A 23,162-nucleotide genomic window follows, 5' to 3' on the forward strand; every position below is an offset into this window, starting at 1 on the left:
TTATTCTAACTAGTAGGTTTAACCTTTAGGCTAGCAAAAATCAGGAAAGCGTTTTTTCAAGCTTGGCTTTGTCACCCATCTAGAGAACCTAGTGCTGTGGCTGCTGTCCGCCCAGCTCCTCTTCTGGCAGGGTCACGCAAACCCATCTTCCCGCTTTCTAGCAAGCCTCAACCCAGCTGTTACTCGGCCCTTTCTTTTTCACAGTGGGCTGGTTACACCCATGAAAGGAGCTGTAAAGGGGCTCAGTGTCAGCATCACCCTAATTAAGCTGCAGAAATCTTTTCAGCCACTTGATACTTCAGCTTTCCAGGGGCCTGTCTGCCTGAACAGAAACATTTTGTTAAATAAGCTCAACTTTTTGCTAGAGCCGGTGTGACACTGAAAGCACAGCAGAAGATACGAATGCTGTCCGTACGTTTTGTTAAACCAGCGTCAAATTACAGAGCATGCCTAGAAAGCAGGTGGCTACAACTGCAGCTCCTTTCAGGACCAACTTGAGATAAACAACCACAAAACCAGCACGGCTTCGTTTGGCGTGGACGATACCGTAATGACTGCTTGTTAACACGCAAGTTCTCTCCAAACCATCCCCGTTTGGTGTTTTTTTTCAAACCAGGAAAAGCCTTTTTTCCCTCTACATCAAGCATCTATGTGAAGGTTAAAGCCCTAGGAAATGCTTTTCATTTTGACAGCAATGCCAATGCCATCCAGTTCCCTTGTAGGGAACCGCTGCCTCAACAGTTGTAATTTCACTGTTCATTATCCCTCAGCAAGAAGCACTTTTAAAGATCACAAGGCAGATTCAAGCGTCAGCAATAACCAACCTTGTATCAAGTAACCTTGTAGTAGTAAAGTCTGACCTATTGGTGCCAAGTATCAGCCAGAGTTTTGACCAAGAGGATTATTTAACCAGTGGAGCTCGCAGGGGAGAGGACGACAGCAGGGGACCAGGCAGGTCCTTTCCAGCAATGCTCAGAAGTTCTTACTTTAAAAGAATTAATCTTCCTACAATTCCCCTCCAGAAACAGCGGCTTCATCATGTCAGAAGTTTTCTAGAAGACACAAGCAAAGACTTCAGTCCCATAGAGGTGTGCAAGCTCAGCCGATTTACAAGCACATACCAACTGCTCATAAGAAACCCACAGCCGCTCCTGGAGAGCCCCGGAGGCTCTGGTACACCTCCCAGCCATCACCAGCCTCTGCAGCGCAGTACTGGGGCTGCTTTTCCTCTGCAAGCAGCGTTTATCGTTATTGTATTACCTACCCTCTTCAGCCTTGAGCACGCTCTCTTTGTTATCAATGTGTTAACCCGAAAGATAAAGGTGAACGCCATGCCTGGCTGCTGGCTAAGCGCTCGCTACTCATCTTCCAAGATCAGCGGAATCCTCTAGGTTACTTCTGTCAACACCAAGAATAAAGGCACAAGATCACAGGGATCTCATTAAGTATATTTGTTCCGAGAACAAGACCTGTGTCTGCTTTTCTCTGATGACCTGAGGAAAAACCCTTCAGCACAGAAAATGTATTTGTAATCAGTTATGGGCATTTGAATGGGCAATATCCAGTTTAAGGAGAAAAAAAAATAAATACAAAAATCTATCTGTCCTAAGCTTTCTATATTGAGACCTAGTGAACAGCATTGTTCTTCTGTTTGAAACAGAAAGCAGGGATGGATGTATCTGAAAACACCAACACACACAAAAAAAAACCCAAACCCCACCCTTAGGATATTAAGTGAGCCATTTAACTAAGTATTTAAAACCTCTGCAATTATTAGTTTATTAGTATCATCCAGGATTCAGATGTTCAATATTTCTCCTGAAGTTATACATAAATGCAAATTGAAATAAGAATCTGAAAGTCAAAATTGTATAACAAAACAATACTCCATCACAAAAGCGTGTAAAATTACAAGAATGCTTTTTTTTTTTTTTTTTAAACACTGGCACTTAAGAGAACCATAATTTTGTAACCACAAAACTGCCAAATTGTCCCCCAAACTGGTAAGCAGGTATATGTGAAAATAGTTAACAGTTGCCAGCACTTGAAATTTTACTAAGTATGCAAAAAAACCCTTAACTTTGGTTTTGGAAGAGAACTGTATTTGACCAAATTAGACATTGTTGGTATACCATAAACATTTCATTTTTTAATGCAAAATTTAATAAAATGTACTTTTCCATACAGCTATATTTAACTTAAAAATGGGCAAACATCAAGAGTGCGGTATAAAACCTAACAGGAAAAATACATCTTATCTCATTTTCAATTTGAGACAATATACAACTTTGTTTAAAGGGCTAAAACTAGAATTTCAAGAATACAAATATGAATTTACATAGATTTAACAAATAATAATGGTACCATTTATAGAAATCTTAGAAAGAAAAATCATTTCTCGTGGGCCATTTGCTACCAGGAGAGTTTCATGGTATAAAGCCCGTGGCCATCACCAGACCTGTCACCAAAAAATAATATGGTAATTTCATGCTTTTAACTTTACACATTTTTAGGTACGCTCATCGCTCACAAGTGTTCAGAGATTTACAAATACAACTTCCATTACATGGTAACAGAGTCACACATGTAAATTTCTCTACACTGGATGGACATACACTCTTCCTATGGGTCCTTCTAGGACAAAATTTAACATTCCCTCCCTCCCCGCCCTCCCCCCAAAGCATTTCATTTCTGTAAAATTGAACTCTATACTTCTCAACTGTCCAAGACTGGTAAACTCATGCAACTCAATAGAACATTACATTTCACAAAAATCTGACCGAATAGCAGTTTGTTGAGAATAAATTTTTTGTTTTGTTTCCAGTTACGGAAGAATATTCTTTGATCATATGCCTATATATTTTTCTTACCCTATCATGACTATGCAGGGTATGCAGATCAAAGCTTTGTTTATCAGCTGGTTATATGAAAGATGAAAACAGTAACATTCCCGTGATCCCATAAGGGCATTCAATAAAGCAAAAGATGAGTTCCCCTCAAAAAAAAAAAAAAAAAAAAAAGAAAAAAAAGAAAAAAAAAAGAAAAGAAAAGAGAGAGAAAAGAAAAAGTGTGATTTTTCAAGGGCACCTATTAAAAGGACAACAATACTAATAAAAAAAATTGTATTTACTTAGAAGCATTCAGAATGTCAACAAAACAGCTGCAACTTTTTTTTTTTCCTTTTTGCAATTACAGAGTGGTATTCAGTTAACAGAACAACAATTATTTTTATGATGCATCAGAGACAACTGAAGATGAAAAATGAACTCCATCCCCGTATATAACTAATTTGTGCTGTGCACCAACAAGAACCTGCTTTAAAACTCCCATGCCAATTTACAACCCCCACACTGTACCAGGCAAGGTTAGTGGCCATTGAAATACCACTAAGGACAGGGCTATCTAAAGACACATTCGGTAGTGTGTTAACTATACAAAAAAAGAGACACTGTACAGTTTAAAAACAAATCTTACACAGCCTTACATTTCAATTTTTTTTTTCTTTAAAAGGAGTGAGTTGTGTACAGGGGGGTTAAATGCTTTATAGACAAGAAAGAAATTGCTCTAAAAGAGACTTATTCATCATCATCATCATCTTCATCCTCCTCCTCTTCCTCTTCTTCATCCTCTTCATCCTCTTCATCTTCATCCTCATCTTCCTCCTCCTCCTTCTTCTTCTTGCTCTTCTCGGCCTTGGCAACTACTTTTTTGCCTGCATCAACCTTCCCTTTGGCCCGGTATGCAGCAATATCCTTGGAGGAGAAAAGCAGGAAGAATCTCTCAAAGATTTAACCAGCCAAGAGCTCTGAGCAACTTCCAAATGGTACTTGTGAAACCAGAGCCACCCACGTATCTGCCCCTTCTCCACATCCACTGGGGCAGGATCGGGAGCTGTTCAGCTACAAGGTGAACAGAGGCCCAAAGCCAAAGAAAGGGGAACCTGCTAACATAGAGATGATACTGACGCTGGAACACACTGCTTACTGCTGCTGAGGGATCGCCACTGTTAGGCTTCTGGGAACACGTTGGAAAAGCTACTGCCTCGGATGGTAAAGGCACAGCTGAGCCCACTGTCCCATAAGGAAATGAAGTAGGGAGACCTCTTAAGGTGCCCTTCTTGCCCTACCTTCTACAATGCCTAAAGAAGTGCACAGGAGAATCCTCCTTTAAGGTACAAAATTGTAATTAGCCATCTGAAACACATTACAATGACATGGCCTAATATTCACAATGTTATGCCTCAGTGAAGAGCAGTTATACAGAATTCTGCCTAACTCAAGTTTACAAAATAAAAGGTACAAGAACTTGATTAAAGGGTAGACAGTGCCACCTTCTGCATGCAATAAATTTATTCTAGTCGTTTATAACGCACAAAATTCAGTTCCTGTTACCAGGAAATCAAATCTGTACCTGGAAAACCAAACCAGAAAAGTGGTTAGACTTCCTGACTTTGTGCCAAAATAACAAAAACAATTAGCTAGGTATGATCTACAAGACAGAAACATACCAGCTGCAGAGAAACGTCAACCTTTTTACGTAGATGGTCCAAATCTTCAAATATTCCTCACCCAGTAAATGTCACTTTCAGTAATAAAATCATCTTTCAGTTCCCTCAGACTCCCTTAAAGCTTAGCATGAGATTTTCAAAAGGTACAACAGTCACGAAGTCAAAGGCCAAGCAGTGAAACACTGACATTACCGCACCTTAAAACCCCATTTGTAAGTGTACGAAACAAGGACAGTACTAGTGAAGATTAAAATATCTGGGAATAAAGATTAATAACTCTACCATATAAAAACTCTCAGAGTCGCCTTGGCTGCATATACAACCAACTACCACGCTGAAGAGTTTAAGTTCCATAGGAAGGACAATGTGGGAAAGCTTCTAGACCCTGTAATGCCTCTCCAGCACATAATAAGGACCCAAAGGGGCCACCCTGCTCACTACAATTTTAAAGTCACTTTGTTTCCCACCAGGAGAAACACACAGAGGAAGGTCACGGCACACAAATGGATCAACATGGTAAACATTAGCTATAGGTGGCTGATACAGATTGCTATACGTTAGCTATAAGTGCATAAAGCATCATCAGGGGATGCGAACATGCATGCCCTCCCCTCCCTTGGTTTTGGGATGGGAATCTGCCCCTGGAAGTAAAAACACAAGCAACACTACCCTGCGTGCACAACCCGATTCTACAGCTCCAATTATAATAGTGGAATTTAGCTTCAGTAATTCAAGAAATTGTGTGACATGCTGTTCCGCATGTATTATTAACTATGTTAATTAGTAGAAAGGAGATGGACACAAACTAGGTACAGGAAAAAATACGTTTAAAATTAGCATCTCCTTAGTGTTCTGACATTATCCCAAGAATAACCTGTAAAAAGCATCTATGTGTATCAATTATCCTAATGTTCAGGGATGCTCATCAGTAACTCCAAAATTAGGGAGAACCAATTCATTCTTTACTACCGTTACTTAACACTACCAACTTAACTCAGATACTGCTGTGACCTATGGTTTTAATAACAATGCAGACACCATGGTATCCATTAAACCATCATTAATGGTCCTGAATTACAGATGAATGCAAACAGTTCAACACAAAGGACTGCAATTTAATGTTACAGTAACAAACCGTATGCCCCCTTATATGGTATTTTCCAACAAATACAATGAAGTTTGTCATTAGCGTATTATAATCTGCAACATCAGAGTACATGAGAAGGGAAGAAACATCTAAACTGAGGCTTGACCTCCCCGAAATGATCTCCATAAACGTCAGTGTTACCTTTTCATACTTCTCCTTCAGTTTAGCAGCCTTTTTTTCATAAGGCTGTTTATCATCTGCAGCGGTGTTGTTCCACATTTCTCCCAGTTTCTTTGCAACATCCCCAATGGACAGACCAGGATGTTCTCCTTTGATTTTTGGACGAAACTCAGAGCAAAACAAGAAAAAAGCCGAACTAGAGAAGAAATTTTAAAAAAAGAAGAAAAAAAGAAGGTAATTTAGAAGATAATTTTAATCTTGGACTTTACCACAACAGACAGTTTTGTGACCCTCGTTACAGTTTCTTAAGAATGTTTTGGAATAGCACCTAAAAGTGAGACAGATGTTAATTACAACAGAAAGTATTAAACTCGAACAAACTACTTTGAAAACTTAATGCATCCTTGTCTCTTAAGTAATGCTGCACATCTAGTCCCATTTTTGGCAGGACCCCCAGCAGAGCAAATTTTATATACCACATACAAAGAAAGAAAATCTCAACAAAAAGAGAGTAAGTGAATAATACCAGGGGAGCAGATGTTATGTAAGAATTGTTTAAAGGCACAGAAGCTGCAACATTTGTTGTTAAAAACCAGGATTTCCAGATGACGGCATCAGCCCAGATAAGACCATTTACTGGTACAGGAACTTCCCCATTTCTTTCAGCATCAACTCTATTTAAAACACACACAAAAAATGTATCACTACAAAGTATTGGTGTCTAGCAGGAGGTGAACCTGAAGTCAGCTGTCTTTACATAGTGGGTGAAGTTTTAGTTCTCCAAGCTGATTTTGCACAAAATCCGCCCTCTAACCCGTCCTGTGCAAAAGCCTCTGATTTTACATGGACTGCCAATGAAAAATTCTGCTCAAGCCAACAGGTGGGGAGAGCAGGGCCTCAAGTTCTTTACACTAGAATGATGCCTTTAACAGAAATTGGGAAAATCAGTCAGAACCGCACAGTGTAGATTTCCGCATCTAATTGCAATGGCTGACATTCCAACTTTGATAGTGGGCCAGCCCAAAAATAAAAACTTGCTATTCGTAACTGAAATTTCAACCTATCTTTATGCCACTGGTCAGGAAGATCATGTAGCCTTGTTATTTCTGAAGCTTCTAAGCCTCGATAAAATGATCATTTATTTTATAGATATGCTCCAGTATGATGATCCCAAACAAGATAACCTAGAACTAGAAATCTACTTACGGAGGCCTCTTCGGTGCATTTGGATCCTTGAACTTCTTTTTTGTTTCACCCTTAGGTGGTACATAGTTTTTCATTTCTTTTTCATAACGAAGCTTGTCAGCCTTTGCCATATCTTCAAACTTCCCTTTCTCCTTAGAAGACATAGTCTGAAAGGCAATTAGAATCACAGAGTACCTCAAGTTGGAAGGGACTCAAAAGGATTTTGGTCTTTTAAGATTCTAACCAAGTCCACTTCCAAAATTTCAGTTGGGGGAGCTAAAGGTAAGGCAAGAACAATGGGCAGTTAACACAACTTACAACTGCACTACATAATTATCCAAAACCTGAACTTTTAAACAATTTATAACCTCAAATAGCATTTCACACAAAGCAGTCATTTAGGGTTATGCGGGTTTTTTCTTCTTTTAAGCGGTTATTCCTACCTTCCATCGTTCTGAGCATTTTTTTGAGAACTCTGAAAAGTTCACTGAAGCATCTGGATGTTTCTTCTTGTGCTCCTCCCGGCAGGTTTGCACAAAGAAGGCGTATGAAGACATTTTACCTCTCGGCTTTTTAGGATCGCCTTTGCCCATTTTTGATGATTTTCTGTAACAAAGGGGGGGGGGGGGGGGGAAGGGAAACAACAAACCCTTAAAACTTGTAGTTTCTACAAACTAAGGTGGAAAGTAAGCTACAACAAAGGACCATGCCAAACAAGACCCATGGGAGCAGTATTCCAAAATCATACAGTGGGAACAAGTTTCTCTTCTGGAAAATTTACCAAAGACTTCTGTCACCGATGTTTGAGGTGACCAAATGCAAGCAACCTGGAATCTCAAAGGGCCTTAAAAACATGCAGTTCTGGTCTCCTGCAAACAAAAACATCCCTTCCAAGCAACCTGAAGACAACTACTGCAGCAGAGACTGTACTCTGTGATTATTGCTAGTGTATCAATCGTGTGCTTGGAAGGAATAAATTGTATTCTTGGAATAAAGATAAATATATTGTATGCTTTGAAAGAATAAATTGTATTTTCTGAGGAGGAAAAATGCACCAGCGTATCTTGTCTCAGCCGGCCTTCTGGGTTACTAAATCCTTTTCCCCTACAGCCTGTGTTTCTATCCCACTCCCCTGTAGGCCCTGGGCACTCGTTTACAAAAGAATTATTTATTTTTTTTAACGCTGTATATTATCATTCTGCTTTATGTGCACTGCAAAAGCCTACTCTTTGTATGTATACCTAGAAATACAGGAATGAACCACCGCACACGGTAAAACATGTTATAACCAAGCCAGGGACGCGAAAAGTATGACATTTACATATGACTAGCAGAGCCTGAGCGCAAGGACCGTCTGACTCTTTCAGGGACTCAGAGGGAATGAAAAATACCTTCCTGGAACTTTCACACCCAAATCAGACATTCAGAGTATTTCTTCTCAGCTCCCTGGAAGAAGCCACTTGCACCCTGACAAACCGCTCTTCAGCAAGAATTGAAAGAGGAAAAAAAAAAAGAAAAAGAGTATTTAAAAAAAAAAAGGGGGGGGGGGCGGGAGGACGCAGAGCCTGGCTGTACGGCCACAGAAGCAGTATTTCCTATCGGTTTGGCGGACAGACAGAAACAGATTTCTGCTGTGTGACTAAACACGTCCGGTTTGAAGTTTCTATCAAGTAAACAAGAACTGAAGAAGCAGGAGCCGCTCCTGCCTGCTACGGAGACGTTCCCAGCGGCAGCCGGGCCCGGGCCAGGCCACTGCCCACCGGCCCCGGGCCGGGCTGCCTCAGCGGAGCCGAGGGGCGGCGGGGGTCAGGCACCCCCACCGGAGCGCTGCGACAGCGAGCTGGCGTTTAAAAGCCGCCTTCCCGCCATTTTGGACGTCTCCCCTGCGGAGGGGACAGAGAAAAACTTCTCAAGTCCCTTAAGAGACCTGCGGGAAGGGGGAAAAAAAAAAAAAAAAGAAAAAAGAAAAAAAGAAAAAAGGAAAAAAAAGAGCGGTCCCGTTATTGGGGAAAAGCTGTGCAAATTTTATTTTACATTCACGCGAAGGCTCGCAGCCCGCAAGCACATGCCCAGGGGCGAGCAGCGGGGCCGGCGGCCGCCCGCAGCCGGCGACCCCCGGTCCCGGCCGTCGCCGGCAGCCCCGGGACAAAGCGCCCTGCCGGCCGCCGCCCCCGGCCCCCCGCGGCGGGGCGCGCCGTCCGCAGGCCTGCCCCGCTCTCCGCCGCCATGAGGCCTGGCCGGCGAGGCGCGGCCTGCGCCGCCGCAGCGGCGGTGGCGGCGGCGGGAGCGGCCGCCATGGCGCAGGCTCCTGGCGGAGGAGGTCACCCGCCGCCGAGTCTCCTTCCATTTTGTGCGCTGAAGAGAGCGAGCCGCTCCCCCCCACCCCCCCGCAGCCCGGCGGGCGGGGCGGGCGGGCCAGGCCGCGGGACCCTCGCCGAGGGGCCGCGGCGAGGCCGGGCGGCGACCCCCAGCCCGCGGAGGCGCGGCGGCAGAGCCGGGCGGCGCGGAATGGCCGCTGCTGGCGTCGCCCGCGCCCGCCGCCGCGCAGAGAACATGGCTCCTTCCTCCCTTCCCTTCCCTTTGTGTGAGCGCGCCCGCTACCCTGGCGCACACGCTCAGCCATTGCAGCCGGGGGAGGGCGGGCGGGAGGCAGCCGGGGGGAGGTGGGTGGGTGCGGGGGGAGCGGGGGGGTGGGGGGGCCGGCGTGCTTCCAGCGCCCGCCCGAGCCCCGGCGGCGCGGGCAGAGCCCCGGCGGGGACCCCCGCTCGCTCCCGTGCCCCGCCGAGTTCCGCGGCCCCTCGGCCCCGGGCCCCGTGCCCGAGCGAGCGGCGGCGGCTGGAAAAAAAAGTTCCCCCGAACTGCGCCCCCGCCCGCCCGAGCGTCTCTCTGCTCCGCCGCCGCTCGCCTTGTTTTCTCGCTCGCGGCTCCCGTCAGCCATGTTACAGCCGGGCGGCCGCGGGGCCAGCGGCTCCCCGGCCCGCGCCCCGCTGCCCCCGCGCTCCTCACCGCCCCGGCGGTGGCCGGCAGCGCGACGCGGCCCGCCCGGAGCCCTCGCCGCCTCGCCGCGCCCGTGCCCGCCGGCTGCCCCGCCGCCGCAGCGATGGCTACGGCGAGGTACCGTAAGCGGCTTACGGCAGGGCACGGCGCGGCCCGCGCCCCCCGCGGCGGGCGCCCCCCAGCCGCTCGCTCACTCACCCCCCCTTCCCTCCGCTCCCCGCCCCCCCGCTCAGGCGGCTTCCTTCGCCCGTCTGCCTCCCTCCCGCCGCCCCGCTCCCGAAGTCGCCCGCCGCCCGCGCCCCCGGCGCCCCCGCCCCGCCCCGGCCGGGGGGCTCGCCGCCCGGGAAGGGTCTCCCGGGCACAGCCCGGCTCGCCTTTGTGTGCCGGCGCCCGAGCCGTCGCTGCCCCACGCTCCGCGGCCAGGCAGCGGCGGCGGCACGGCGGCCAGCGCCGGCTCGCCGCCCGGCTGCGAGCGGGCGGGCGAGCGCGCCCGGCCGGCCCGGCGGGCCCCGGCGCGTACTCACCCGTGTCAGAGTCGGCACGCAGCCCTCGCTCGGCCCCGAGCCCCAGAGACGCTACACCGGCCGCCCGCCCGGCCCCAGCGCTGCCTGGGTCCCTGTGTAGCCCGGTGCACCGCAATGGCTGTGAGAGCGGGATCGATACGCAGCCTCCTCACACTCTCAGCGCTGGTAACATTACTCTCAACACAGCCCCGTCCCCATTGGCTGCCGCCAAGCCAGCCGCCGCGCCGATTGGCCGAGGCCCTTCCATTGTCCTGACCAGAGAGCTCCGCCGATTGGGCGCGGCGCGGGACACGTCACTGAGGATTGAAAGGGCGCGCAAATATAAAAGTGAGTGGAGGGAGCCGGGCGGCGGCGGGATGCAGAGTTCCGAGGCGGCGGCTCGGCGCCGCGCTGCCGCCTGCGAGGAGCGCGGGCCGCCGCCGCACCGCCCGGTGCCCCCGCACCCCCGGGGCTGTCCCCGTGCCGCCCTGGGCAGGCCCCTACGCCCGGCCCCTGCCGCCCCGGGGTGAACGAGGGCGCCGGCGCCGCTGAGCGATACTGCGGCCGCCCCGGCCGTGCCTCCGCACCCCGTGCGGCACCTCCCCGCCGGGCAGCGCCGCCCCGCAGCACGGACGCGGGAACCCGGGCTCAGGGCGCAGCGGGGCTCGGCGGGGGCGAGTACGCCGGTGCCGCCTTCTCTCGCCCGGCGGCAGCCGTCGCACGGCGCGGGCCGGCACACGGGCGCTGCCTGCGGCGGCGTGCGCAGCTCTGGGGGTGTTGCGGGAGGTGCGCGCTGGTGGTTTTCCCCAGAAATGGGTCAGTGCTCCGCAAGATGGGGATCGGAAGGTCTGGGCTCTCTTCGAAGCCACCCCCTGGGTGAGCAGGGGCGGCCGGACAGCCCCTCTCTGGTTCTCCACGCTCCTGGAAGGCGGCCCTGGGCTCCAGCCCGCACGTCCCGGCTGTGCTGGGGAAAAGCCGCGGCCTGGGCCGTGTCCCCCCACGTCCTTCCCGGCCGTGCCTCTCCCCACTTTCCTGTAGTCGCTGGCACTGTGCGAATCGTCCATAGAGGACTGTCGAGGAATAAATACCCTTTACATCCGCTTTGCCATCTACATTTACCTTCATGGGTGCGCACGAGCCCGGGGCTGCTGACCTTCCCCAAAGGCGCTGTCAATGCACCTACCGAGTCACCCGCTGGAATGCAGGGAGTTGTATACAGGTGCACATGTTAAAAACCATTCTTACCTTGTAACTGTTGTTACGCTAGCAATGTGAGTAGCAGGTAATGTTAAGAAATGGTCTGTACAATGCTTAAAAGCCTTGTCGGCCACCTAAATGTGAGAACAGGACAAATCCTCACGTGCCAGACCAGAAACCTTTCCAAAACTTCATGGATAGGAGAAGATTTTACGAAAACGTGATAATTAGGTAGGCTGTCAAAATCAGCTATTTACATGTGAACATTTGTGACTAACAATAAAATTTAAAGTATTTCCATCTGACAATAATTGATAAAGTGCCTCTGTTCTCTTTGCTGGGACCGTGGCTAATAGCTTTCAGTAGCAGGAATTAACTACAGTGAAAAGTGAATCCTAGGGAGTTGTGTTTAAGGTCCCAAGCAAAACTAGCCCCTAAATCCAAGAATAATAATACTGTGTACCTCTTCATTTAGCCCAACGCTACTTGCCCAGTTCTTAGTAAGAGAGAAACTTAAGACAATACTAGTCTATTAACTTTAGGCAAATGGAAAACTGTACAAATACCAAGAACTAAAAAAAAGTCAGACCCACATCTTCAAGTCACAATTGTACCAATTTCCAGTGCAGACAGGCCTAAGTTCAATAAAATACCTTCCTCTTTCTTTAGATACAAATGTGATTATAAAGAAACCAATATAATTATACTAGTACTAGCTCACCGCAGACACTTATATGCTGGGATGGCTCAGTTCTCTGCTTGCTTGCATCCATGTTAGGTGGGTTGAATCTTTAATTGTATCAGCAGAAGAGTCACAGTATAATCCTGTGGAGATGCACCCAAGCAGCCGCTCTGCTTGGTTTGTCTCTGGGGATTAAGCCACAGAAGAGGCTGCAAAAGATTGGCTTTGCCACAGACTTACTTTTTGGTGACCCTTGGACAAATCTTTGTGCTCGTTCTTCCTTCTTTAAGTGGGGTGGTATTTCTAAAACATTTATAAGACACTGTTAGAAACAAAGTCAATCTGAAATGAGCAAGCCTCATAGCAGAGGCCATGGGTGCTGATCTGTTAGAGGCGTTACCGCACTGGATGGTGTGCAGCAACACTCTACACTTACGTCTCAACCCGCAGTGCCACACATCAATGGCTGGTCTCAGTGTCACATTGACATTTATGTCATATTGAACGATGTGAAAAAAAATTGCATTTTTTTCCCTCCTCACTAGCTTACTTTCAATACTCTCGTGTGCATAGTACCATTAAGTCCCACAGAACAAATATATAGGTTTTATATAGGATGTAATAGGTTCCTGTTTAGGAAGCTGTCAGTACATATATTAAGCTGAGATCTGTTTAGCGTCACAAGATGTAAACCACCTCCCAGTAAGCATCTGAACATACAGCAGGGCAACTTTATTATTCAAGAAGTATTATACCAGGGCTTCTTCTGAGTGTTGTTCACACTTTCTACCCTTGTCCTCTGGCAATTCTCCCATACAAGAAAACATCAATCTCTCCTCAAAGTCTTCCCAAGTTAACCAGGTCCCTCACAGCTGAGGAACAGGCCCCACAAGTCATACGCATTTCTACACATCTGCTGACAGAGTATTTGTATTAGTATTCATCTGATACCCTTAATTAATCCAGAATCTGGTAATTTCTGTTCTGGATCCAATGCCCGAGCCAGTTGCTGCGGCTTGGTTATGACTGCTGCCTCCTAACATTTTGCTTCCTCAAGCTGGTGCTTCTTTCAAGACATTGCTGGTGAGTCAGCAAACAAATTCCAAATCTTCTAACGCAATTATCAATTGTTCGGCAAGGTGGGGTGCTTTAGGGAAGTCAATGACCCTAATGCTAAAATTGCCTCGTTTGTGAAGTAGTCCCGATAGACACATGAAGACAGCGGTTCTGCTACCTGAAATCATGTGAAAACACAGGAATAGTAAGGAACACTAATGTTTCTGTCTCAAGCAAAGTCTCTTTTTGGCTGGTTTGTGCCTTAAATTTTAAACCTTTCCGCAGAATATGGAGCAGAAGAAAACTGTAAAAAGCACAAGCATTTATGTGGCCTAGTGTGCAGGAGCTCATAGCTTTGCACATTCTGAATTTCTTTAAAGTTTCTTCTGTGAAAACCAGACCTGAAAGGAAGGAAAAGGCAGGCATTTATTCCCAGCTGTTGTCTAGACCCAACAATTTAGTAAAAGGCGAGCACTGAGAAGGTTCTGATTACATGACATATTCCAGTAAAGGTTTTTCTTCATCTTTGCTAAGTTACATGCTAAGGCCTGTACAGGTTTCCATATCCCAGCAAGGTTTTTTTTGCAGTCCCCAATGACAGAAATAAAAAGAATTTACTCATTGGTTGCAGACAGTAGCATTTTTTACAGAAGCAGTCTATGTTTCTTCTCTTGTTCATGCTGTGCCACATCCCTTCTGATACTTTACAAACATGCTTTCTTCTGCAAACCCTATTGAAGTCCAAATCTGTTTTAAATTACACTCCACATGACAGGTGCAGTCACTGAGATCACTTGGATAACATGAGCCACCTTTGACTTCATGCACAGAGGCTTTGCCTACAGAATAGTCGGGTCATAACAGCCCAACATGACTGGTCCAGAAAAAAAAAAAAAGTATGTAGCTGCGCTGAGAGTTTCAAAATCCCTATTTAGTAATTTTGTTGTTTTGCAAACTGGAGTATACTTTGGGAAAAGTCACACAGATTGGATGTCTTATTGCAAAGCATGAATAAAACTATGGTTTCTGTTAGATAGATGTTTTCAAATATATCAATTTTTACTATATCCTTTGTAGCTACTTATTTGAAAACTAGTGGAAATGTTTGTAAGGAGCTGTTTGGTTCAACTTCTTTTCCATGCAAGGCAAGCTGAACTTGGATGGAAACACCAGCTGTATATTCTTAACCTTTTTTTAAAGCATCCTTTTGTTTTCCATTTTCTTTAGAGATAACAGAGAAAGGCCTCTCCAAAGACAGAACTGTTCTTCTAGACAATGTATTGCTGAGCAGGAACTGAAAAATTCTAACTGAATTATGAAAACAGAGTTTTAATTTCGCTATTTAAAATAATTATGTCACTTCAGATCAGCCCGTCTAGCTCACAGCTGAAGACTTCTAGCAAAGACAAACAAGTATGGAGAATCCCAAGTACAGCCCACCTGGTCAGTGGTGAAGCCTGGTCAAGAGGGAGAAGGCAGAGCGGGGATCTCATTCTCCCCAGCTCTCAAAACAACTTTGTGAAACACCTTGGTTGAGACTCCTTCAGCAGAATTTTCAAGAAAGTCACAGCATATAAAGAGCCACGCCTTGGGAAGTCTGTGCCCACTTGAGTGGTGTGGTTGCTGACGGAGATGAGAAAAGGAACTTGCATCAATTCCAGGAGATGCAGGAGATGGGATGCAGGGCAGCACACTTCCCCTGGGACAAGAAGGTTGCTGTTCCATGCCATCACATTCCCTTGTAAATTTTGCTTTCTGTGAAGGACGCTGCTTACTCCCCAGTGGTTTTGGCTGTAAGGCAGATGATTTCATAGCTCACTTTGACAATGAAGAGATTCAGTGTCGTCACTAGACCTCCAGATTTTGTCACTCTGTCCTCCCTCCCAAGGAATGAGATCATTGTTTCTTCTAGTCAAAATTAAGGTAATATTACAGTGAAAATGGCACAAATAAACCTAGCTTGTTAGTCAAATCCAAAGCTACTATTAAGGTATTTTTTAACGAGACCTGAAAGCCTTTCTCACCGAAAATGTTACATTTTCAGCTTAAAACAAGAGCAAAACATTTGCAGAGACAAGGCACCGAGGCACATGTACATATGACGGAGCTGCTGGTGATTTAGGTTGTCACTGTTGCTTTTGAACACTTTCAGCCATCCAGCGGGTAGGCTGCTCGCAGCACCTTTGGAAAAAGCACTGGCCGTATTTGCCCTTTTCCTGAGGCTGCAGTGCCAGCCTGTATGCAGCCCAGATGAACACAATTCTCGGTTGCTTATTAGATGCAGACTTACAACCAATATTTTTCTCCGGTGCCTTATTTGGAATCTGCCAAATAGCTCCTTAAAATAATTTCCGAAGGAGAAAGACCCCATTCAAAGAAATGAGACTTAGCATGTCTGCAAATAGTAACAATGCATGGAATGTGCTCCGCTTCACCTTTCTGGCTGGATTTGCTCAGATTGCATCAAGTAATCTGCATATATTATTGGCTCTCTTCTATTAGTGAGAGTTATCTAGAGAACAAGATATCAGACAGCCATTTGTCCTTTCAGCATGGATGAGTGGCTGGCTAGTCTACATGGGCGAGTAAGCAGTGACTGCGGACAAGCAGCAGCCACGCAAAGTAACCTCAGCTGACTGAAGGAAGTGGTCTGGGAGAGGCAGTCAGGGAGCAGGGATGGCACCCATGCTGCTGCGGTAATTTCCTCACCAGGCTTCATGTGTGAACCAGCTGATTTTTGTTGACATGTGAGCCCTGCAGACAATTCCATTGTTTCTAGAGCTGATACATTCTTAAATCAGGGTCAGTACTTACAAAGCACTTCAACATAGAATGGTCAACATTACATTTGTATAGGCTTTTGAGGAATTAACAGATAAATAGTAAAGCTTCCAAGAAAACATATTTCCATAGCAAAAGTGTATACCTACACTGTTCAGCTCATGAATTGGGCAAACCTGCTGAAGATACATCAGTATTGACTTTTCTTCTGATGATCAGTATGCCATGAACATTTTTTTACAGTGAAAATGTGTATAGAAAGTAACCATTTCATGGTGACAGTGATGGAAATTATTTACTGTTATGACATGTGATTCCTTTAGCATCCTATTCCTACATAACTTCTTTAAATGTCTCTGTGAAGCTCTCAATGCTGGGTTACAGACAGATAGGAACTGTGTTCAGCTTCAACAGAAAAAAGGAGTTCAAGGAATGTTTTTCTAGAACTGCACTATTTCTGAAATTATTGACCTGTTGAGATGTTTGATTTGCTGAGAGCACAACATGCAGTGCAACATCCACTTACCTCTTCAACTTTCTGGAAACATTGCATCAAATATTCAGTCCCTCCCCAAAATCTCCAGACCATTTAGGTGATTGTACACTCAAGTCTACCACCAAGATAAGAGATATCACCTGCTTCTAATAAACCAAAAATGCTACTGTCCACCTTCACAGACACTCTTCTCTAAACACAGCCTCCCTCAGACCACTGTAGTAGCAGGTAAGCTTCTGATGCTGACGCCACTATTAGACTTCTACATCTGAACAGGCAGAATCCGGCCAGGCTAAGGTGATGAAAAATATCTCAGATTCCCTTCCTTCCTATTTTATCCAGCCCAAAAGACTCAACAAGATATGCTCCCTCACATTCAGGACTCCTTTAGATAGCCCTCAATGCCTCAAGTTAGATTGGCAAGATTCCTTGAGCCAGGTATAATGCTGGAACAGAGCTACTACTCTCTTACCTACAAGTTTTCTGAAAATGCACAATATACAAATATCACTCAGATCTATACTCTAACGCTTTATACAGGACTCTATCCATATCTGCAACACAGGCTAAGCCATCTGCTTCTGAATATGTAGAAGACAACTAACACCAACACAGTCCCCGATATTAGAAATCCTAGCAGTATTATCTCCACAGAACAGGAAAATAATATGAATTCATGTGATGCTGACATCCAAAGAAATAAGGGATGCAGCACATACCACTATCTGGAAACTACACAGGATCTACTGTGATGTCTACACTGCAAGCAAGCAGTTACAGGAACTGCTGGAGGAAATAAACATTAGCTCATAGCTTCAGAAAGGAACTTGCATAGTTTGACAGTCTCTCCCTTCCACTGAATACAGCCAAGTGTGTATGGTTGTCCCTGAGTAGTGTTCATCTCATTCCTAACAATGCAAGGGTAGACAATGGAGCGTTTCTCATTCAGTGTTTCTCATTCATTCAGGGAATCGTCCACATATTCAGCACTTCCCAATGAGATACAGTGCTCAAGGAAGATTACAAGTACTACAAGTTATCAGAGTGAATCACTTAAGGAGGGCAAAGAACATATCCTGGAAAAGCATAGGAAGTCTTAAAAAACTGTTATCCTTTCCTCACCTCTCTCCTTTCTGTCCCCTTTCTCTCTTCTTTCCCCCATACTCCTGTACAAAGAGAAGCTGGAAAATGCACTGTGGCAGCTGAACCTGCTCAACAAATACTTATCAGTAGTATTATTTCATGGGAAGATAATTTGCCAGCCACCCCTCCACTCTCCCCACCGCCAGAATAGTTATCCAGTATATGTTACACTCCAGTGGATGCTGCATTGATCAAACACCTACCATTATATGCAGCCGTCCCAATTTATTACTGGTTCAGGAAGGAGGATCACCTCTTAAATGACTGTTCAGAGAAATGAAGTCATGCTAGTATTCTTACGGAGACTGTCTCCAGCTGCTATGATAATCATCCTGTTTCTTCTACCATCTTCTTTCCCAGTGCCATCTTCTCCCTTTATTTAAGTGTTCTATTCCAGGACTTGGGAGACTCAGGAGAAGAAACTGAGGCAACCTAGGATGTAAGAAATTACAAACTTTATATAAACTAAACCTGTGACAACAAAAGGCATCCAAGGGAATGCCCACTTCTCTCAGATAGTCACTTTGAAAAGGGCTCTGTGAGCTCATCATCGCAGGGGGACATCTTCTAGCCCAAGTCACCCACTGCTACCAAAATCTTAGTATTAACTTTTTCATTAACACACACTTGTAGTCTAAACCTATTTAGACTAGTACTTTCTTAGCCAGAGGCCATTTGGCTTTCTGTTCTGTCCTTATTTGCCTTTACTCCTTTTTCAGGAGTTTTAGAGGATTTAAAGTCTTTTACATTATTTTAATTCTCCTTTTTTTCCTCATTTACCATGTTTCCATGAACTTTAATTTTGCTGAAACAAATTACGCTCCTTATTGAATATGCCCCAAGTTTCACTGAGGGAATGCTGCCAAAACAGAAAGGAGTACTCCTTTCAAAGTTAAAAAGCAAGACAGTTTGGACAGAAAGTCAACCTGGTGACATCAAATTTGTGTAAGAGACAATGTTAGACAAACTTGCATTAAACTGATCTGCAGCACTGAGACTTTAAACAGCCTGTAGTTCAATTTACTGAAAATCTGATTGTTTCCATAAGGAAGAAGTGCGGATCTGTGGATGCAGATTCAATTCAGATGCTGATATGCATGATATGCATAAAAGTCACTGGGTAGTCTGAGATGCTTTGACCAGGCATCTGGTTAGTCTCCTTAGGGTAAATTTAACTCAACCTTGTCCTAAAGTACAGATCAAAATCAAAACGAACAGCCACTCCTTTGTTAAGAAATACTAAAGCAGTAAAAATTCCAAGACCCTCTTTCAAGCTATGGATTTTGATTGTTGGAACTCACACATGACTTCATGGTGACAGCTTTTGTAACAAAAGAAATTCTTAATACTATGTTATTTCTTTTATTACAGCAGAACATAAGCAAGTGGCTACTTATGGGATTAAATGGATGTAAAGGATGCATATGTGCACGCCCATTCACAGTCTCTATTTTCAGTGGCCTGCCTAGTCTGTTACAAACAAAGATTTTGCATTCAATGCTACAAAATTTTGGAAAGTACATATTACCATGTTATCCATAGCACTTAAGGTTTTCTGTATTATTGTGGCTTTACAATTAAGATTATTACTTTTATTTCACTTCTATCTCCTTAAAAACCTCAATGCAAACACTTCTGCAATCCCTCCTGCACACCCATTCTGGATGATTTGATAGCCCTTTTGAAGTTTATGAAGCATTTAAATGTTTTTAAAATGGTCCATCCTTTTCTGTCCTCTAATAATTACACACTCAGATGTGCTGAAGTTATATAAAGTAATTGTTTGTTTTATCTGACCTTGCAAAAACATCAAATTCTGACCATACTAACACAGGGGTAACTAGTGAAGCAATTTCACTGCTGTATATGTGACTAGCAAAATAGTTTTGTCTCTCTTTTAATAGAAAAATTAGAGAAAGGATAGAAAAGAGCCCCAAAACTCATCCAAGAAGGTGAAAAGAAATAATGAGAACCGCAAAAAGCTCACTCAGTTTGGCTTTAACAAAAACCAAACAAAAACAACAACAAAAAAGGCGCAGTAACTTGATTACAGGGTAAAAGCACCTTCCTGGGGAGAAAACAGTGAGTCCTAAAGAGCTCTTTTATCCATCAGAGAAAGGCGTAACCAGAATCAATAACTAGAAGCTGTAGGTAAACAAATGCAAATCGAAATAAGGTAGAACATTTTTAGCAGCACACATGATTACTACTTGTATTACCCTAGTACCTGGAAGCCAAGTCATGGATCAGGGCTCACTCACATTAAGTGCTAGCAAAAAAACCCCCAACCAGCCAACCCAAAAAGCACAAACTAAGCCCAGCAAACAATCCCAACCAAACAACTACAAATAATGTGTAAGATGAAGTAACATAATAAATCGATGATGATATGACAGGCAGCAGTTTCAGGCCATGGTTTCACGATACAAAGTGCAGAGTTGAGATACTAGCTTAAGATGATTCTACCCTATCAAGACACTTCCTGCTCCCACAATTTCCCTATAGCTGTGAAAATTCAAAAACTGATCCTTATTTAAAAAAACAAGTGTTAAAAGCAGTGTTTTATTGTTTTCTTCACAGCAAAATGCAAAAGTACATGAGTTCCACTGACAAGTGTTTTGATTTTTATGAATTTCAGTGAATGGTTTGACCAAAATTTTCCTAACTACCTGTATATCTTAGTATCATCTCCAGCGCTGTTTACAGGCCATCTGAATTTGCTGCCTTCCTTGTGGGAAAAGACTGCAAAACCCAGAGGAAAACATGCAAAAGCAAAGCATAAGGCTGCTTTGTTTTCGTCATAGCAAATGACTAGTCTGGCCACCGAATCTCAGGTGTCACCCATGGATAAGGTAGAACATTAATAAAAACTGAGAGCTGGGCTATGGTCTGGCAAGATTTATCCAGAAAAAAACCTCAAAATCAAGTCTAACATAAAACATAAAGAGGTAAGCTTGTGATTCCCAACACCACTGCTCCGGCACTGGAATCTCCACACCATTCTTGGTAGCTTACAAACACAACAGGCTACTACAGTTTGACCAGGAAGAAGATTAAAGGGACAAGTGGAGTACAACATTTTCTATTATAAAAGGTTTTGCTACCTGTTTTGAGCTCAAGGATTGTATTGATCGCCCCTGAAATTCATCTGGGAGAAAACATGAAGACTTGAGGACTGCCTCCTCTTCCTGACTAATGGAAGAAGACAGATAAGAGAAAATCCCACCTTTGTTTTCCGTTCCTTTATTTACACCTATTAGCAGACTATAGCAACACACCATACACTCCAAACATCTATTGCACAAGAAACTCAGAGGATCTAATTTCTTGAGCTGGGAATGCTGAAGAGAAAACAAAAGCTAGGGTAAACTCTCCCGAAATAGTCCCTGAGACTCAAAAGCAAACTGTATTTTAAGGGTATTACCTGTGCATTTACTACCCAGTCTTCTTCCCTTCCTCCCTCGAGGTGGCCAGCCTCCTACCAGCTGATGTTCTGTATTTCACCGAGCTGAATATTCACGTTCACATGCTAGACAGGGAAACGGTTACAACCAGTTTTAAAAGCATTCATCTTTTCTTGTTTCTTATTAAAAATACTTCAAGCTACAGCTATAATAAGCTACATTAAAAGAACACAATTTCATTGCAAAGTTTAAATACTTAATAGCCTTAATATTTGCCCTCATCCACTCTGCTGAATTTTTCCAGAGGATTGTGGCCGCCCTGTGTGTGCAGGACACACGCTGCTCAGGAAGTGAATCAGGGTTCTGTATCGAATTAGATTATTTATAGGTTGGTATATGTGTTTGCTCTAGAAGTTGTGCAGAGAACAAGACAGACAACTACAGGAAGAGAGCAATGGGCATGTGGTTAAGGCAGTTGAACGCCACACAGGAACACTCAGTTCTGCCTCTGCCTTCGCCATCGGCTTCTGTGAATGAGGAGCCAGTCAGACCAAGTACCTTGGCAGGTGGCCACCAACCTTGTCTTCCTCATTTTCTGGGAGTCCAAACTGAAACACCTTGGGCCTTTTATGTAGAAATGCAAAGCAGCTGATTATAATGGAAGCTTTGGCTTTTGAGGGGGAAATGGAGCTGGAGGCATGAGTTTAAAAGGCAGGAGAACCCAATTAATATCATCAACTTTCCTACTGACTGACTGAGTGGCTTGGTTTTCTCCTTGTCAAACAGGACAGCGGTGCCTTTCTGTTGTTTTGGGAATAAGCAAAAATTCACCAAATACTGTGAAGCTCTTAGATATCATTGTAATATGCCTACAAAGGCAAAAAAAAAAAGGTATTTCTGATTCTCTATATACAGAGAAAGTTTTGGATCTTTTCATCCGTTAATTATCCTATATTGCTATATACTTGCTTTAAAAAGTCTACACAGTATAAATACTAGCATGCACAGGAAGGGACATATCCATTCTTCCTCTCAAACTCTATTTTCAATGCAATTTTGCAAAGTCCTTTCCAGCTTCTATCAGAGCTATTTAACTTTATTACTCAGTGAAACTGCAGCATGGTCATATGGAATAGAACAGGGAACAGCACTCAGTGTAAACAAAAGATACTCTCTGGTTCACAAAAATAAAAATATCCTCACTCTCAGCTATATAGTATGTCATATAACCACAGCCACAGAAATAGAAAAGCAACAGAAGAGCTAGTAAAAGTTAATGCCTTTTCCTACTTATTTTATTGGTCTACATCACAGAGTATCATCATATTGAAAGATTTCAGTAATAGCAGGCTACTATTGCAAAATTTTGCACATTGCAAAATTAAAAAAAAAAGTCTATCAGCATATTTTAAAATGTCTTGAATAGAGCTCCAACAGTTATTCTGACTTCAAAATCTGAGTTAAACAGATACCACAATGACTGAAAACACAGGTGATGATGTCCATTTTAGGTAGGAAGCCATTGAATGTAAAAATATTACACAATAATCACATCAATCGTGAGTTTTTGGCACCTGACAACAGAAGTATTTTGATGATGCCTGACAACGCTGCAAGCACATGGTGTCCTAATGCTACTGAAGTAGATGCGCATGAGATTCAAATACAGTATTGTTTGGCAGGATAATTTTCATGAATTAGAAGCAAATAGACAGGGGAATAAAACAGAAATTTAGGTTCAGGCCTACAATCAGATCTTCAGAGTAGGAACTTGCAGTCATCCAGAGTCCCATGAACTCAGTCAGGCCCCATGGTTATGGCTATCGAGATCCATTTGGACAAATCCAGTGGCAGGATTAGGGCCTAAATACGCAAACAGAAGAAGGGTGAAATCAGGTAACACAACGCACACCTCTAAAAAGACACCAGACTAGTGAAAAATAA

General features: G+C 44.4%; 2 protein-coding genes across 7 annotated transcripts in view; both read right to left on the reverse strand.

Moving 5' to 3' along the window:
* Nucleotides 1-1,754: 1,754 nt before the first annotated feature.
* On the reverse strand, nt 1,755-10,674 carry HMGB1 (high mobility group box 1). The gene is made up of 5 exons (XM_056329224.1): nt 10,481-10,674; nt 7,403-7,565; nt 6,981-7,126; nt 5,796-5,970; nt 1,755-3,752 (listed from the first exon to the last, which is right to left on the reverse strand). The coding sequence occupies exons 2-5, from the start codon at nt 7,550-7,552 to the stop codon at nt 3,576-3,578; spliced, it is 648 nt and encodes a 215-aa protein (XP_056185199.1). The 5' UTR covers nt 7,553-7,565; nt 10,481-10,674; the 3' UTR covers nt 1,755-3,575.
* A 7,578-nt stretch (nt 10,675-18,252) lies between these two features.
* The window catches only part of LOC130144931 (skin secretory protein xP2-like), a 40,435-nt gene continuing 35,525 nt past the window's right edge, over nt 18,253-23,162 (reverse strand). For 4 of the 6 annotated variants that reach the window (XR_008820302.1, XR_008820301.1, XM_056329223.1 and 1 more), the window contains one exon: nt 22,065-23,081. Coding sequence is in view for 4 of the 6 variants with exons in the window: in XM_056329219.1 (XP_056185194.1) it covers nt 23,016-23,081 (66 nt within the window). In the remaining 2 variants the exon portion in view is untranslated. Of the gene's footprint in view, nt 21,344-22,064; nt 23,082-23,162 lie in introns of those variants that run through there. The other 2 variants (XM_056329221.1, XM_056329222.1) reach the window with 2 other exon arrangements.

Source organism: Falco biarmicus, chromosome 2, assembly GCF_023638135.1.
Source record: "Falco biarmicus isolate bFalBia1 chromosome 2, bFalBia1.pri, whole genome shotgun sequence".
Lineage (NCBI taxonomy): Eukaryota > Metazoa > Chordata > Aves > Falconiformes > Falconidae > Falco > Falco biarmicus.